The following is a 15909-nucleotide window of genomic DNA, read 5'->3' as shown; positions in this document are numbered from 1 at the left end:
TTTATGGCTTTCATCTCCACCGTCTACTTTGTCATTAGTTTTCAGATTTTTAGTTTTTCCTTATTACTGTTGAATCTTTATTCATTTCCAACACCTCGTTTTTTTTAGGGTGATGATAAAGGTTGTAAGTTGCCACAACATTTAATTGTCACAATCTTTCGTGTCGAAGTTTAATTGGTACATATAGACGCCACGTAGGCTATGCGTCATTGCAATATTTTTACTATCAATGCAATATTTTTACTATGAAAATATGTATATAAGATAACCGATATAAATAAAGAAACAAATTAGAGTATTAAGATTTTCCTACCTTTTTTTTAAAATATGTATAATAGTTTATATAAGTTAAATATTTTAATTTCCAATTTGAATCATAACACGTAAGAATGTCATGTCATCATTGTGACACATTTCGTTTTTTTTATTTGTTTCGTCCAAAAAGGACATTTATTTTCAAGTAAAAGTAACATTTTTGAAGCAAGGTGGACCAGGTCCCTCAATTTTTTTTTTTTTTTTTTTTAATAGGTAAGAAGAAGGGACCCTAACTGAACCAGCACCTAGCACAGGTTACCAGCCCAGCTCCGCAAGTCAACGCTTGAGCCACTCCCAAGCATTTCGCAGTTGATGGGGTTCGAACTTTGGAAGTCACAAGGTGAGTTCCCCACCAACTCCACCAACTTATGTTGGTTCCAGGTCCCTCAATTGTGTTAGTCTAATTAGTTGTGTTTGTGGCCGAGTTCAAAAATTGTACACGAACCAAGGGCAGGGCGGGAGTCCAACACCAGTGCAGAAGTGCAGATTATCTAGTTAAACACGATATATAGATATAAGCATCACTTGAGTAGTTGAGTTAAAGGTGTGGTTAACACACTTGAAAATTAGATCGAGGTCTTTTAAGAGGTGAAAATTTTAAAATATTGGTCCTAAACGAATGCTTAACTACAAGATTTGGGCAAAAGATGGAGATATGGTGACCAGCATTGAGTGTTGTCTATTCTAGTGCCAAAGGTTTTTAAAATTAGGCATAAGCACTAGCTGTGAAAAGGGGGAATTCATGTTGTGAAAATGATAGAGGTCGCAACATGCGACCTTTAAGCCGTGTCACAATGATGACATGACATGCTTATGTGTCATTATTTAAATTGGAATTTTAAATATTTAACTTATATATCTTATTATACATGTTTAAAATAAAGGTAGGAAAATCTTAGTATTCTGATTTGTTTCTTTATTTATATCGATTACCTTATTTACATATTTTCATAGTAAAATTTTGCATTGATTAGTAAAATTATTATGATGACTCATAGCCTACGTGGCGCCTATATGTACCAATTAAACTCCGACACGTAAGATTGCGACAACTAAATGTTGTCGCAACTTGCGACCTTTATCATCACCCTTCATGTTGAACTAAGCAGATTTAATCACAGTTCGATTCACCAAAACTACGGTACTACCGTTATACGTTTAGTTTATAGAAAGATCTTGTAATGCCTCCGGTGTACAATAAAACTATTGTGCATCGAATAATGTTTAAACAATCTTGGGGTACCTTTTAACCAAGTTAAGGTAAAGGTTGAGGTTTAACTTTTTGGATTTTTCACCTTTTAGGACTCCAACTTTTTTCTTTTACCTTTTGAGACCTCAATTCTATTTTACGGTAAAGCTAACCATAGTTTAACAAACCGTTAACCATACTAACATTCAAATAATGAGCTAAGCAAAAGGTTAGGGTTAAACCTTTTTATTTTTTCACCTTTCAGGACCTGAATTTTTTTTCCAACATTTTGGGACATCTTTCCCATACACCTTTTATACAGTTAAAACTATATACGGAGTAGTATTCTTCTTCAAACATCATAGATAATCTTCTCTCGTTTATAAGACCTTTAATAGTTGGAACTTAACTTACATAATCCAATAACAACTGATTTGAGTATGTTATAGAACATTTTAGTTTGAAAATTGCTGATGAGTTTTGATCAAGTTAAGACTTAAGCATAAATAATTTTAGACCATGGTCATTTAAGGGCATCAATCCAATGGTCAATTATGGGTATCAATCCAGTTGTCTAAGAAAAAAAACACAAACTAGTACGATCTATACTTAACTTGTGATCAAAATCTTAATTCATTTAAAATTAACATATTTTCATTATTTCTACATTTTTTTTGACGTTATTAATATTCTTCAAACAAACCATAAATAATTGTGGGGTTATACATTAATGGCGGATCTTCCTTATTTTTAGTTTGAGTATAATTATATAAGATTTCACACTATATTGCTTAACTCTTCTACTGTCCTCCTCGTAAAAATATTTAAGATCCAACATTGTATACCATTACTGACTCCGTAGATAAAACAAGAAATTGTGAATAATTATTTGTCTCTTTACTCTATGGATTGTCTAATGCTCAAATTATATATATATATATATATATATATATATATATATATATATATATATATATATATATATATATATATATATATATATATATATATATATATATATATATATATATATATATATATACACACAATCTAGGATCTGGTGAGAACCACCCTTAAGATGAGAACTGAGAATAAGCCCTCATATCAGTTCAATCGACGACCCTCATCTCGCCCGACCAATACAAAATAATAAAGGGTAAATTGGTAATTTGCTCGATTTGAATGACATCCCCTCTTTCCTCGATTTTCAGTTTTCTTTCGCTCTCCTTCTGCAAATCTTCTCGCCCGACTTCATCTTCTTCAATTTATTCAATTTTCGCTGTTCTTGCAATTTTATAGCTCTCAATTCGCTCAGGTATTGATTGAACTTCAGTTATTAATTTGTTCGATTTTTTGGATTTAAGTTCTGATTATCGCAATTTGGTCGATGCTTTCTAAATTTGGGGTTTCAAATTTTGATTTTTTAGGATTTCAGTTTTTAGGGCTTTAATCTATTCTTTCTTGTTTTTTTTACATGTGTTTGTTTTTTATTTTAGAAGATTTATGGTAAAATTTGAATGACATAATAATATGAAGTAGTTTATTAAGTTGTTATTTCAGTTTTACAAGGTTGAGATGAGAAGAATGGAGTTTGACTTGTTATTTTTACATTCTCCTATGTTATGATTGTTTACTTTCTTAGGTTGTATTGTTTACTTTTCCGAGATTTTTAGAAGTTTGGAGTTTCTCTTGCAATCCTCTCGTCTATGAGAAGTAAAAGCTCAATTCAGAAGTGACGGTTGCGCTTAAGAGGGTTCGAAGCAGGAACCTCTCCTTCGTCTCGACGCTATGGCAAGGCCTCGCAAGCACAACCAATCATCTCAGAAAGGGAAGAAGACAGGACAAGCTCCTTCCTCACACAGACCAAATACGCGTGCGACTACTAAAGAACTATTGAACTCATCAATGGAGGTTGAAGATATCGATTCTGGAAAAAGTGATGTTGAATACCCAGACTCAGACCCAGATGATTTGATTCTTTCACCCAAAACGACGCTAAGAGACTTACATCATCAATCTCAAGTGCGTGATGACTTCAATGCCTGGATTAATGGCCTTCAATCAGGTAATGATGTTTGAACCCATTTTCGGTCCAAAATGGCGGAAATGATAACAGAGTAATTTCTCCTGCTATCCCTTGCAATATTGCTCAATCTGATGATATGTGTGAAAATTTGGATAAACCCCCCTGTTTGTATTGATTTTGATGATATTGCAGAGGAAATCAGTTTTTGGGAATCTACTGTAATTTGTTACGGAGTATGTTTTAGGAGCTAACCCACCACAACATGTCATGGAAGGTTTCTTTCATAGAATTTTGGGGGAAAATGGGGGTTGACAAGGTCTCACTTGTTGGAAAGGGGATCTTCTTGGTTAGGTTTACTACAATTGATAATTGTAGTAAGGTTTTACAGGGGAATGCCCAGTTTTTTGACTCAAAGCCTTTGATCATTAAACAATGGTCTCCTGATACTAACTTTGCTAAAGAACTTGTGACAACTCTTCCCATATGGATCAAATTACCAGCTCTAGATGTAAAATACTGGGGTGAGAAGAGCTTAAATAAGATTGCTGGTCAGATTGGCCAAGTGATTAGAGTAGACCAGGCTACCCTTAATAGGGATAAGCTTATGTTTGCAAAAGTTTTGGTTGAGGTGCAGCTAGACCAATCTTTCCCCACCACCATCCAGTTTGTGAATGAAAAAGGTGTATTAACGGATCAACAGGTGACTTATGATTGGCTTCCTATAACCTGTTCAAAGTGTAAGGGCATGGGTCATGTTGCTAGCACTTGCACTATCCACACCAAACAGCCTACCAAAAAGAAGATGTGGGTTCCTAAGCAACCAGTTATTCCTAAACCTTCACCCCCACTAACTATGGCCACTACTGAAACAATTGTTGTTCATGATGATGCTACTGATACTCATGATGAAGGGTTCATTCAGGCCACAAGTTTCAGTTGGCAGAAGTGCCAAGAACCAAGACCAGTTCAGACCAGGAACAACTTTGCAGCTTTACATGAACTGAACAATGTGACTTCTGAAGTGATGGAAGGGGGTGGTTCATTAGGCCAGAGGTGAGATTCCCTTTGCCTAATGGATAGTATCCTTTGTTGGAATGTGAGGGGGCTGAACAAGGTTGATAAACAAAATAAGGTGAAGAAGTTCCTTCTCTATCACCAAATAAAGTTGTCTAGTCTCCTAGAAACAAGGGTTAGAGGTCCTAAGTTGGGTTCTCTATACCTTAACATGTGTCCTGGGTGGTGTTTCACCACTAATATTAGCCAACACAAGAATGGAAGAATCATATTAGGTTTGGATCCAGATGCTTTTGATGTGGATATTATCTTTATGAGTCCCCAAATGATACATTGTCATGTTACTGCAAAACCCACTGGCAATAGTTTTTTCTGTACTTTCATATATGGCCATTCAGACAAAAAGGGGAGGGAGTTATTGTGGCAGGAGTTGTGTTCTCTTGCAAACTTGATCTCCTTAGCCTGGGTGATCATGGGTGACTTTAATGCCCTCATGGAAATTGAAGACAGGATTGGTTCAGCTGTCATAATGGCTGAAATACAACCAATGAGGTCTTGTATGGCAAATTGTCAACTCAATCAAGTCAAGACTGTGGGGAGACACTTCACTTGGACTAAAAAATAAGATGGTCCAGCTAGGGTTTTCACCAGAATTGATAGAGTTCTTGCCAATAGTCAATGGCAAGACATGTTCCCAACTACAGAAGCTGCTTACTTACCAGAAGGAGAGCTTGATCACTTCCCAATGATTATGAGTTGCTAAAAAACTGTTCAACAGAAGAAACCATCCATGTTCTACAATATGTGGATCAATTCTGAGTGTTTCCTTCCTTGAGTTGAGACAATCTGGAGCAAACCTATACATGGCTGCCATATGTTTCTGCAGAGGCTAAAATGGATCAAAGCTGACTTGAAGCTTTTGAATAAAACATGATATAACTCAGTTGAAGCTACTAACATCAAGACCCACTCTGATCTTCTTATGGCTCAGAATGCCCTTCATGCAACACCTGGTGATAGTCATCTAGCTACTGTGGAAAAGGAAACCAATGAAGCTTATCACAGGGCACATCAGAATTACCTCTCTTATCTTCATCAAACAACCAAGCTCAAGTGGCCTGAGTTGGGGGAGAGAACTCTAGACTATTTCATTTAAGCATAAAACAAAGAAGAAAACATAACAAAATCAATTCTATTCATGACCAAGCAGGGGTTTGGATCCAAACCAGTGATGGGGTCCAGCAAGCATTCATTCAGTTTTACACCTCACTTTTTGTTTTTTGTTTTTTAAGAACTTAAACCTTTTTCGACTGAGTATTTAGATGTGTAAGACAATGTTATTTGCAATTATATCTACTTCACTTACTGAAGTATGATAATTTATTTTCCCGTTATAGAAAATTGACTTTTCAGTATATGCATTAATGAGTTTCATACCCAATATTTAATACTTGTATATTTTATTTTACGTGTCAAAAAAGTTAGTCGGTACCAATATTATTTGTACTTATGTTCGAGCATTTTTTTTTTTTTTTTGAGGGAATGTTCGAGCATTTGAGTTCATCTTTTTTTTTTAAATAAAAATATATCAGATTGGACTGAATACTCAAGAAATTTTATAAGCACCGAATTGGATCATATTCGAACTCAAATATCCTAGTCCAAAAAATTTAAAATTAAACTTGGACTTTACAATGTCCAAGCCAGTCCATCCAATTTACGGTCCTCGATCTTGCCCGCCTACTTGACTTAAAACGGCCCACTTCATTTGCCAATAATTTTTCATGAGAATCCTAAAAACAATTCTCTTTCCATTTCGCTTAGATTTGGAGCAACAATGTCGGCGCTTCCGACTGAAATAATCGCCGAAATTCTCTCAAAATTGCCTGTAAAATCACTTCTCCGCTTTCTATGCGTCTGCAAATCTTGGAAATCGTTGATTAAAAGCCCCACTTTTGTCAAAATCCACCTCAATCAAACCCTAATTTGCAACTCCGATCGTCATCTCCTCCTCTCCTATTACTCTCTTCACTCTGCCGAGCTCGACCTCCACCATAATCGCCTCTCTTTCTCGGAGCTCAACCACCCTCTCAACCCCCTTAAAGGTGTCAGATTGGTTGGTTCTTGCAATGGCGTCCTCTGCATCTCCGACAATTCCTTTAATGACATCATCTTATACAATCCTCTTACAAAATCACATCGTAAGCTTCCCTCCAATCAATTTCCAAGCCCTAAACTTCATATGAATGTGTTTGGGTTTGGATACGACGGCAAGACCGACGATTACAAGGTACTGAAGATGGTTCAGGGCTTTGAAGAGAATTTCAATAGTGAAGCTCAAGTGTATAGCCTAAACAACAATTCATGGAAATCTGTTCAATGTATCAAAGGTATCCCGTTCTTTCTCTACTATGCTGATTGCAGTGATGTTATTGTTAACGAGGCTTTACATTACCTTGTTACCAAGGAATTTGAGTCGTGGCAATGTACACTCATATCTAGTTTTAATCTTAGGACTGAGAGTTTCTCGCTTATTAAAAGCCCTGATTACGATGAAAAGTATAATAGTTTAGTGTTGGATGTGGCTGAATTGGATGGGTGTTTGTGTTTGATGGTCAATTATAATAAGACTTCTAATTGTGTTCATACTCTAGAGATATTTGAACGTGCTGATTTATGGGTGATGAAGGAGTATGGGGACGAAGAGTCTTGGATGAAATTGTGTAGTATTCGCCAATTGGAGAGTATTAGTGGTTGCATACAATTGAGACCTGTTGTTTATTCCAAAGATGGGAGACGAATTTTGTTAGAGATTAACAATTGTAAGTTTGGTTGGTATGATTTGGAGTCGGAAACAGTTGAGATATTTGCAGCTCATGGGTTGCCAAATAGACCTTTCGAAACAAGTTTCTTCATGGGAAGCCTTATTTCTTTTGAAGAATAAAGAGAAGCAGCATACTGAAGCTGAAAGGGAGCTTTGCAAAGGAAGAGCAAAAAGAAGTAAGCAGGGATTTCACATTGCATATATATTGCGTTCCTTTCTTTGCTGTTATGCATGTTTTATTGTAATAGAAAAAATTGGATCATTATTCGTTGCTGTTATGCTTGTAGTTTACTCTATCCTGTTCTGTGACTATTGTCATTTGTGGTTAAAAAGGCCTAACAAATGGGGAAGTTCTAAACGAGTAAACGGTTCATTATTGATGCTTGGATTGCTTGTCAGGATGCTAGTGAATTAGGGATAGGATGTCTGTAAATCTTAGCTCGGTGAAAGTCGTAGGTATTTGGAGAATCCTGTTTAGGGTAGTTGGTAACATATTGTGTGTATATTTGAAATTTTGAATTGCTTTTATCAGGTTTATATTAACTCATTTTTTGTGATATAAGTATGTTATATTTTATGTTTGAAGTCTGGAAAGAAGATGCCTTTACCAATATAGACCTTACCTCACATAAGTAGAGATTTTTATTTTGAATGTTACCAATGTAGCCCTTAGTAATTCAGCATCTGTTTGTGAGATATGGAAGGACCGTATCTTATGCAATGGAGATATAATGCACTCTCTGTAGCTATCCATTCTTTTCTTCAGGATTGATTTTGATAGTTTTCTTTCTATGAACATATGACTTGTGATGTGAGTATGGAAGTCATATTGTATTGATTTAAATTTTTTGGTTGCATTACCTTGTCCAATTTATTTTTTCTAAAAAGATAATTTTAAGTTACACTGAAGTAGATTAAGTTACAGACCATATCCAGAGGTAAGTGACAAAGCAACTAGTTATTTAACTAGCTAAATCAACAAAAAATTGTGGATTAAGCCTTGGACATAACAATTGAACAAATGATCTAGATATGAAAGAGTATAACCAAGCCACTGAAATCTTTCCTTTCAATTAAATTTGACACCCTGAATGTTGATTCCCTAACTTCCCCACAAATAAAAGCAGTATTTATTTAATCAGTTGCTTGTTTAAAGTCAAAGATAACATCACATCACATCACATGTCTATATATTGGTTGCCTTCATTTTTCAGAAACTCTATTATGTCCCTATTGCCTCTATCACTCTGCATCTAGACTTGAGGATGAATGTACACTGTTTGTTAAAATCCAGTGATCAAGCAAGATTAATGGTCTCGGATAACACCAGCCACCAGGTATAGGTTATACCGCATAACAATCGTCTTGGACCTAGGCTCAGTACTAGCATGGAGGATGTTAAGGTGGAGGTTGGTGGGATTTAGAATATAGACAAATTCAGAATAACACATGCACAAACACTAGTTTAGAATATAGAAGCTCTTGTTTGACTAATCGGCCTATTCATTTTAAGAAGATTTTTTATTATTATTGTCCATAATACTATACTGCTCTTGCTGATATTGAAGAGCTTGTCTTTGTGCTGTGTAGGGATTTTGCATTGTTAAAGCTAAAAAATCATTCAGCTTACATATTGTTTTTGAAGAGACCTTTGGTTGAGGTCGTTGGGGAAGCCAGGAGCACTGCTTGATGATTTGAACATGAAGACTGCTGGAGGTAATTCTATGGTAGCTATCTTTTGTTGTGTATTTGTTAATGAATCAAAGATATCCAAGCTGTACTTCCTTATTCTTATCACAATGCTAATGAATCAACAGCTTACCGAAGTTTCTGGTGTCTAATTGTATGTTAGATTTATTTTGACTATAAGGAAATTTATGTTTTGGTACGACTTGTATGTAAGATAAGATAAACTAGGAAAATCTGTTTTCCTTCTGGCAGCACCAAAAAGAAGTAAGACGCATAAGCTGCTGTTTTCTCTTTCATTCTGCGAAGCTTAATTACTGCTGAACCCAAACCCATTCTTTTTCTCTCTACTTCATTAATTTTCCTTTAGTTACTGTTTAGTGTTTACACTATTTCCCCTTTCACCCACCAATTCACAATTATCAACTTAAATGGTAGGGTTTATATATTATTTTTTACTTTTATAAGAGTAGTTGTGCTTGTGTATGCTAAGAAGTATAATTTATGGTGCCTTATTATGTCGAACCAATGATACGATCCTAAGTAAAAATGATCCAAAATAACCCAATCCGAATGGACTCCATTCGAACCCGATTCAGTCGACCCGTTTTCCAGGTCTAAGTTTATTATTTACTTGAAAAGGCAAAATGCTTGCATTGTAGTTGTGTTTTGCAAATTAGAACGCATGGCTTTGGGTGAGGACTGAGGAAAATGTCACATGTATACCACCATTAATTTGTTGACACATCATCAAACCCACTATAAAATGAAAATGAAAGACAATAAATATATAATTTCAATCAATTGAAAAGCATGGTGCACAAGATGCCTTGTACACCTAGTGTACATGTAGTAGGATCCGAGGACTGAAGAGCGCTATACATTGTACTCCCTCCAAATCTAAATGTTATTCCCGTTTCCTTCTTTAGTGTCCCAAAATAATTTTCTCATTTCTTTTATTTATTTTTTAATCTCTTCCTTGTAATTTTAACTTTGTAATTCTATTAGTTTATCAATAAAAAACCTTGTAGTCTCATTGGTTGGTTTAAGTTTGGATGGATTAATGAGTTGGCATTTTATTCCTTAAATTCTATTGGTTCAACTATTTTGTTTTCTTGTGAAAATGGAATAAAAAAGCAACAATTCCCCATAAAACTACATTAATAATAGTTAATCTTATAATGTTTCTTTTTCTTTAATAACCGCGTAAAATGACAAACGGAAATAACATTTAGGTTCGGAAATGGATTCTAGTAAATTGAAAAGCCAGAGTTCATACATTTTATTGGGTATCCAACAACCACTTATTTATGCGTTGGGAATTGACAACATTTACTAGGTACTCCGTACTATTTAGTACGGAGTATTTCATTATTTATGTGGTGAATGATCTTTGTCATTTATTATCTGACCTTTCCGAATTCCTGATTAATGAAGCATGGCCAGTGAGCATCAAATAACACTATAAATACCAAAAAAAAAACAGCCAGAGAACACCCATCATCAGAAAACACAGATGGAGAGGGATTGGAGTAGTTTACCTAGGGATATACGGAGTATTAGGCATGATTGCTGCTAAATCCCTGATTGCAAATGTGGTGGGCATTCTACATATCAGAGCTGTCTGTTCTTCTTGGCGCATTTCTTGTCCTCTCTCTGGAAATTCCCCCTTTCAAACAAACTGACTCTTTCGAATCCCCTCCGTTTGTTCTCAAACAAAAAACATTTCTTCTTGTATCCCCGCTGGATAACAAGGCCCATGCAGATTCTTCTATCCCCTGGATGATCCAAGTTGCGGAAACTAGCCGTAAAAAGTTGTCATTGATTGATCCCTTTTTATCCATATTCTTCCCCAGACATGAGCTTTCTGACCCTTTTAATTTCTTGTTCATCGATCTTATGAACTAAATTCAGATAAATTTGTAGGAACTACTGGATTGAATATTTCGAGTGCGCAAAAAGTCATTTTGGTAAGAGATGGGATTATTAAAGGCAATGGTGATAGTTTTGCGGTGTTTGTTTTGTCCGGTGGAAGAGTAGCATTTTGGAAACCTGAATCCAGAGAGTGGATTCCTCTGACTGAGGTAGACCACCCTTTGTGTGAAATGGTTCGTTTCAAGGATAAAATTTATGCTGCTGAAAGTCATGGAAGGATCATCATGATTGACTTGGTAACTCTCAAGGTTGAGAACGCGCCATGTCCAAATTTGTCAATGTGGACTCGTGGGAAATGTTATATGGTAGAGGTGAACGGGCATTTGTATTTGGTGACTTATAAACTTATTGTGGAGAACCGTGTAGATAAAATTAAAAATCTATATGCATGCGTGTTGAATGAAGAGAACGCATGCTGGGACCGTGCGTTTGATTTGGATGGAGGGAGGGATTTTCTTTATTTGTAAACATTCTATTATTTCTGTTTTAGCCAGGGATTTACGTCTGCCTAGGACTAGGAGTGATGTTATCTTCTTTGATGGTCTTGTGAAAATGAACTATAACTGCACACTAGGCCGTAGCCGGTAGCCTGAAGTGTGGTTGCTCTATTTTTTATGACTTGCAGTCTGGTAAAAACATTCTCTACAAATTGTGGCCAAAACGTAAACCATTTTGGCCTCCACCAAACTGGTTTAAGAAGACAGCTAGAACCTCGGGTATAGTTGCTCGATAAGAGATAAAAGTCTTAACGAATACTGCACATGGAATTCCAGAAGTATTTCCGAGTTTTGTGTTCTGAATGAAGAGAAAACCTACATCTGATATTGGTAGGTGGAGGAGTTTTCTTTGTGTTCTGTTTCACCCAAGGATCTTCTAAGAATTCGCCCAAAGTTTGGTTGTGGCTCTGAAGGTCGTTTATCTGTTGTGGATGATCTGAATTCCCGTCGACAGTTGGTATTGCTTGGTGATTTGTTGTCAGTTTTGTTTGCCGATATTATCTTCGATTTGGCTTCCTTGAGAAGCTTGTAGACTTTCCTTTATTTTTTTTCCTCTTATTTTTCTTTTCTCTTTAGCTTATCCCATTGGTCTATCCGTAGATCATATGTACTTTTCCTTTATTAGAACAAAATAAAAATATTAATGATACAAATACATTACTTACATAGCAACGAGCCAACGACCCTGATCTGCCAAGCAGTGGATCATGGAAGAAAGAGTCGTTTGGTAGATTGTTTAATATTTTGTCATAGAGTATTCGAGGTTATATATAAAGTTGAGCTCTGAAACTTACATAGATTCACAACTCATGGGCTCCCGAATGGACCTTTTGAAGCATGGCTATTACCTTAAATGCTTTGCAAATCGGATTCTAGAAGTTAATGGTTAGATTGTTTCCTGGTTTTTAGGGAAACTCTTAAGAGTTCCTGAGTTATGTACTCCGGCTTTATTAGTCTTCTACTTCAGCTTATAAATAGTTGAATTTTAGATTGTAATAAACATATATAAAAAAAATATTATCAATAAACACAATTCTTTCCATTTCATATTCTGTTTCTCTCTTTTAATATCTGGATCAGAATTCTGGAAATTCTATATTCCATTCTTGAACGTCAGTCAGATGTTGTCTCTCCTGTGACGGTGGTATCCGAGCCAATGAGCAGTTGCTGCTTTAAGCTCATTATCCTCCATTGTTGGAGCTCCAATCTAATAACATGCCTCTTAGTAAAGAATGGTCTTATTTAAAAGATTCAGACTGCAAACATGCCTCAACTGACTTCCTTTACATCCATTATTGATAGAGTATAAAACTAATCTTGGGGCTTCAACCATAAGCTTAAGCTTTTGGTTGAGTTGGTCCTTTGAAATGGTATCAGAGCCAGCGTGACGCAAAGGTCACGGGTTCAAATCTCATCCACCCTCCTTTCAAAGTGGAATATTTCGCGCTAGGTATGAGGAGGCCTATGCTGCATCAACACTTCAGGCCCAAAGGGCTTTCATGTGAGAGGTCGTGATAGAGTATAAAACTAATCTTGGGACTTTAAGTCTTCAACCATCAGCTTAAGCTTTTGGTTGAGTTGGTCCTTTGTTGAACTAAAAGGACTCAGATCTAACCAGACATCTGGATCTGTAGTATTTTTGTTCTTTTTCCATTTAAGAGTTGCATTTTTTCGATTTTTGTCTTCTCGTTGCCTTGATGCGGGCCTGTAAATATGTCCAAATCCACTAGGAGGTGATAGACTACTAGCGTTCTCATGTGTATTTCTCTATCCTTATCAAATACGCTTGGAGTTGTCGCTGGTAAAGATGGCTAGATTTATAATATTTCTTTGATAAAGAAAATAAAACTAGGCGAACTACCTAGCTCATCTTTTTGGATGGCCATGCATCGTTTCGGATGAAATACAATGGTTTCGAGATAAAAAAATGGGATAGAAGAGAACATAACTACACTCTAACCTCAAATTAGGTAGCCCTAGTTCTTATATAACTTGGTGAATGATTAGCCGAGCAATAAATGATAAACCCTTCAACCTCATAGAAGAACACGAAGCCCCAACGACTAAGTATAAAAGGCAAGCAAAAATACAACTATAAAACCATCTCTGAACATGATAACGACGGATGAGGGTGGAAGTACCGGAGGTTGCACCTCTCCTCTCCTTCCAATGTTAACGGTGAACGAACATATGGAGGAGAAGAATGGTATGCATACTAAGGCAAATTTTCATAATGCCGACTGAGGCAAGGTAACATACAGAAATAAAGAAGATGGGCAATTCCTTAATTTACTAGTTGGCTAGAATTTAGCAAAGAAATACCTTAATAAAGGAACTGGTTGTTTGATCTAGTTTTCTACGTGGAGGATGATCAAAGTATGCGCTTTGGGTTTTTTTTTTCTTGGTTTGGAACTTTGGACTATAAACCCTTCTCAAAAGTGAAGATGTAGAGCACAAATTACAGAGATTACAACAGACGAAAGTCCTCTGTTGTAATCTCTGTAATTTGTGGAAATTTGTAAATGATTTTTTATTCTATTTTTTCAAAAGTTTTATGCTTTGTTTTGCATGATTTGAGCACTACCCACACCTCTGTTTTCTTTGTGTTTATAGTCTACCCTTCCCATTTAAATTCTAGCGTTAACCATAGCCCATAGGTTCTATAACTTACTCCATCTGTCCGATTATAAAGTCATGGACATCAAACTCGTAAACTGATCTTTGTCGAAACCACTTAAGTTAGATGATCTAGAAACTCCAGGGATTGTTTAGTCCAAGAAGTTTACCTCTGTTGTTGTGGTAACAGTTGAACCATTTTAATTATAAATGCTACCAGGAACTAATAAAGAAAAGAGAAACATGCAACAAGGATGAAATAATGAAACAAATAAAACATAAAAAATGGTAAAACTAGCCAATTTGATAAAAGGTCCTCTTCTACTGTTGTCTATGAATGTGAAGCATTGTTGGCGACCAACCAACTCGGAACCGGCCAGAAAATCTTGGTAAACTCAGAAGGCAAGCTATCTCTGGTGATAATACTCCCATCTTCTAAGTTATAAAGTCCACAATCTTTGCTAAACAAATCAAAGTCATCATCATTGTATTCAAACCCATCATAATCATAGTATCCATATCCCATGAATCCTTCTTCAGTGAAAAATATGCAATTCCCTTGACCCCAACCAATTTCATGAGCTAATATAGAGAATGTAACATACTCACTCACGAAGAACAATCGGTTTCCCAAACTCGTGACTGGCTCCCAAAAGTGGTTAATTTCTCCATTGGGTGAGCGTGAATAGCTCAGAGTAAATACCTTGAGCTGAATCTGTAAACCTATCTCATTAACAATGTCATGGTTAATAACTTTGTTAACTAGGTATAACCTTCCGCTTGATTCCACCAAATAAGTGTACAATCCATTACTTTGTTGTGCCTCCGAATGAGAGCTAATGATCACCTTCACGTTGAATGTGATGGGATCGATTGATATTAGCTTACCCTCCAAATTGGTGGCATAAAATATGCCCTGATAAGCAATTATATCACTGAAATGATCACAGTCTATAGGGAGGTTAACCCATTTCTCTGTTTCAGATTTAAACAATCCCAACTTTTTATCATTCCACAGAGCTAAAAGACAGAAATGATCAGGTGTTGCTCCTGATTTCGGGAGCATAACCATAACAGTCTTTTTGGTCAGTAGTTGATTAATACAACCATGCAAGCAGTATGATCTAGCAACTTCATAGATTTTGTGGTCCAAGAAATTTATCTTGACTTTGAGTTCTGGCGATGGATAAGCAAATTCATCAATGGGAGTGATTGGGTTTTGAAGCTGGTATGTGTTATGGAGGTCTGGTTTCTCTTCAACTCGGGTAAGCCAGACACTAGGACTGCTACTTCCATCTGGTGAAGAAATGAGGTAAAACATACTCTGGCGAAGCATCCCGATCTCATTTTCTTTTTTGGCAGAAAAGAGGCTAAATAATGCAGGGAAAGGGAACATGATTTTGACCGGATATTTTAGAGGGGATGGAGGAGGAGGAGGAGAAATAGAGGAACGCCAAGTGGTGCAGACGCCACGAAGCCTGCAACGATCAGTTTCAGTGTCGTTTAGGCAATGGAGGAATTCGGAAAGTATATCACTTGGGAGACTACTCCAGTCTCGAACGACGAATTCTGATTGATTATCCATTAAGCTAAAAGGGTGTTAGGATGAACAAGAGATGAAAAAATTTGGATGGATAATTCAGAAAAGGGTTGGGTTGATCTGATCTATAAATAGGGAAAACTGGTGCAAATGCATGCACTGTTATGGGGGAGGGTCAATTTGGAAGGTCGATAATGTATTAATGTGTATAGGAAATTCAAGAGCTTAGGAAGTTGATGTTTACTTTCGACTGTTAGTCTTTGGAAA

General features: G+C 36.2%; 2 protein-coding genes across 3 annotated transcripts; one reads left to right on the top strand and one right to left on the bottom strand.

The window, feature by feature from the left end:
• Positions 1 to 6333: 6333 nt before the first annotated feature.
• On the top strand, positions 6334 to 9353 carry LOC110806084 (F-box protein CPR1-like). Of its 2 annotated transcripts, XM_022011722.2 has the most exons (3): positions 6334 to 6934; positions 7199 to 7544; positions 8959 to 9353. In XM_022011722.2, exons 1-2 carry the CDS (start codon positions 6382 to 6384, stop codon positions 7486 to 7488), a joined length of 843 nt encoding a protein of 280 aa, XP_021867414.1. In that variant the 5' UTR covers positions 6334 to 6381; the 3' UTR covers positions 7489 to 7544; positions 8959 to 9353. The 2 variants fall into 2 exon arrangements, with proteins under 2 accessions (XP_021867414.1, XP_021867412.1); XM_022011720.2 differs by having other exon boundaries at positions 6334 to 7544.
• Positions 9354 to 14433: 5080 nt separating this feature from the next.
• LOC130471919 (F-box protein SKIP23-like) lies at positions 14434 to 15687 on the bottom strand. Its single transcript, XM_056842278.1, has one exon. It carries the CDS (start codon positions 15685 to 15687, stop codon positions 14434 to 14436), a length of 1254 nt encoding a protein of 417 aa, XP_056698256.1.
• Between the last annotated feature and the right edge of the window lie 222 nt (positions 15688 to 15909).

The sequence above is a fragment of the Spinacia oleracea genome, chromosome 4 (genome assembly GCF_020520425.1).
Source record: "Spinacia oleracea cultivar Varoflay chromosome 4, BTI_SOV_V1, whole genome shotgun sequence".
In the NCBI taxonomy this organism is placed as follows: Eukaryota; Viridiplantae; Streptophyta; class Magnoliopsida; order Caryophyllales; family Amaranthaceae; genus Spinacia; species Spinacia oleracea.
This window is presented reverse-complemented; position numbering and strand designations above follow the sequence as displayed.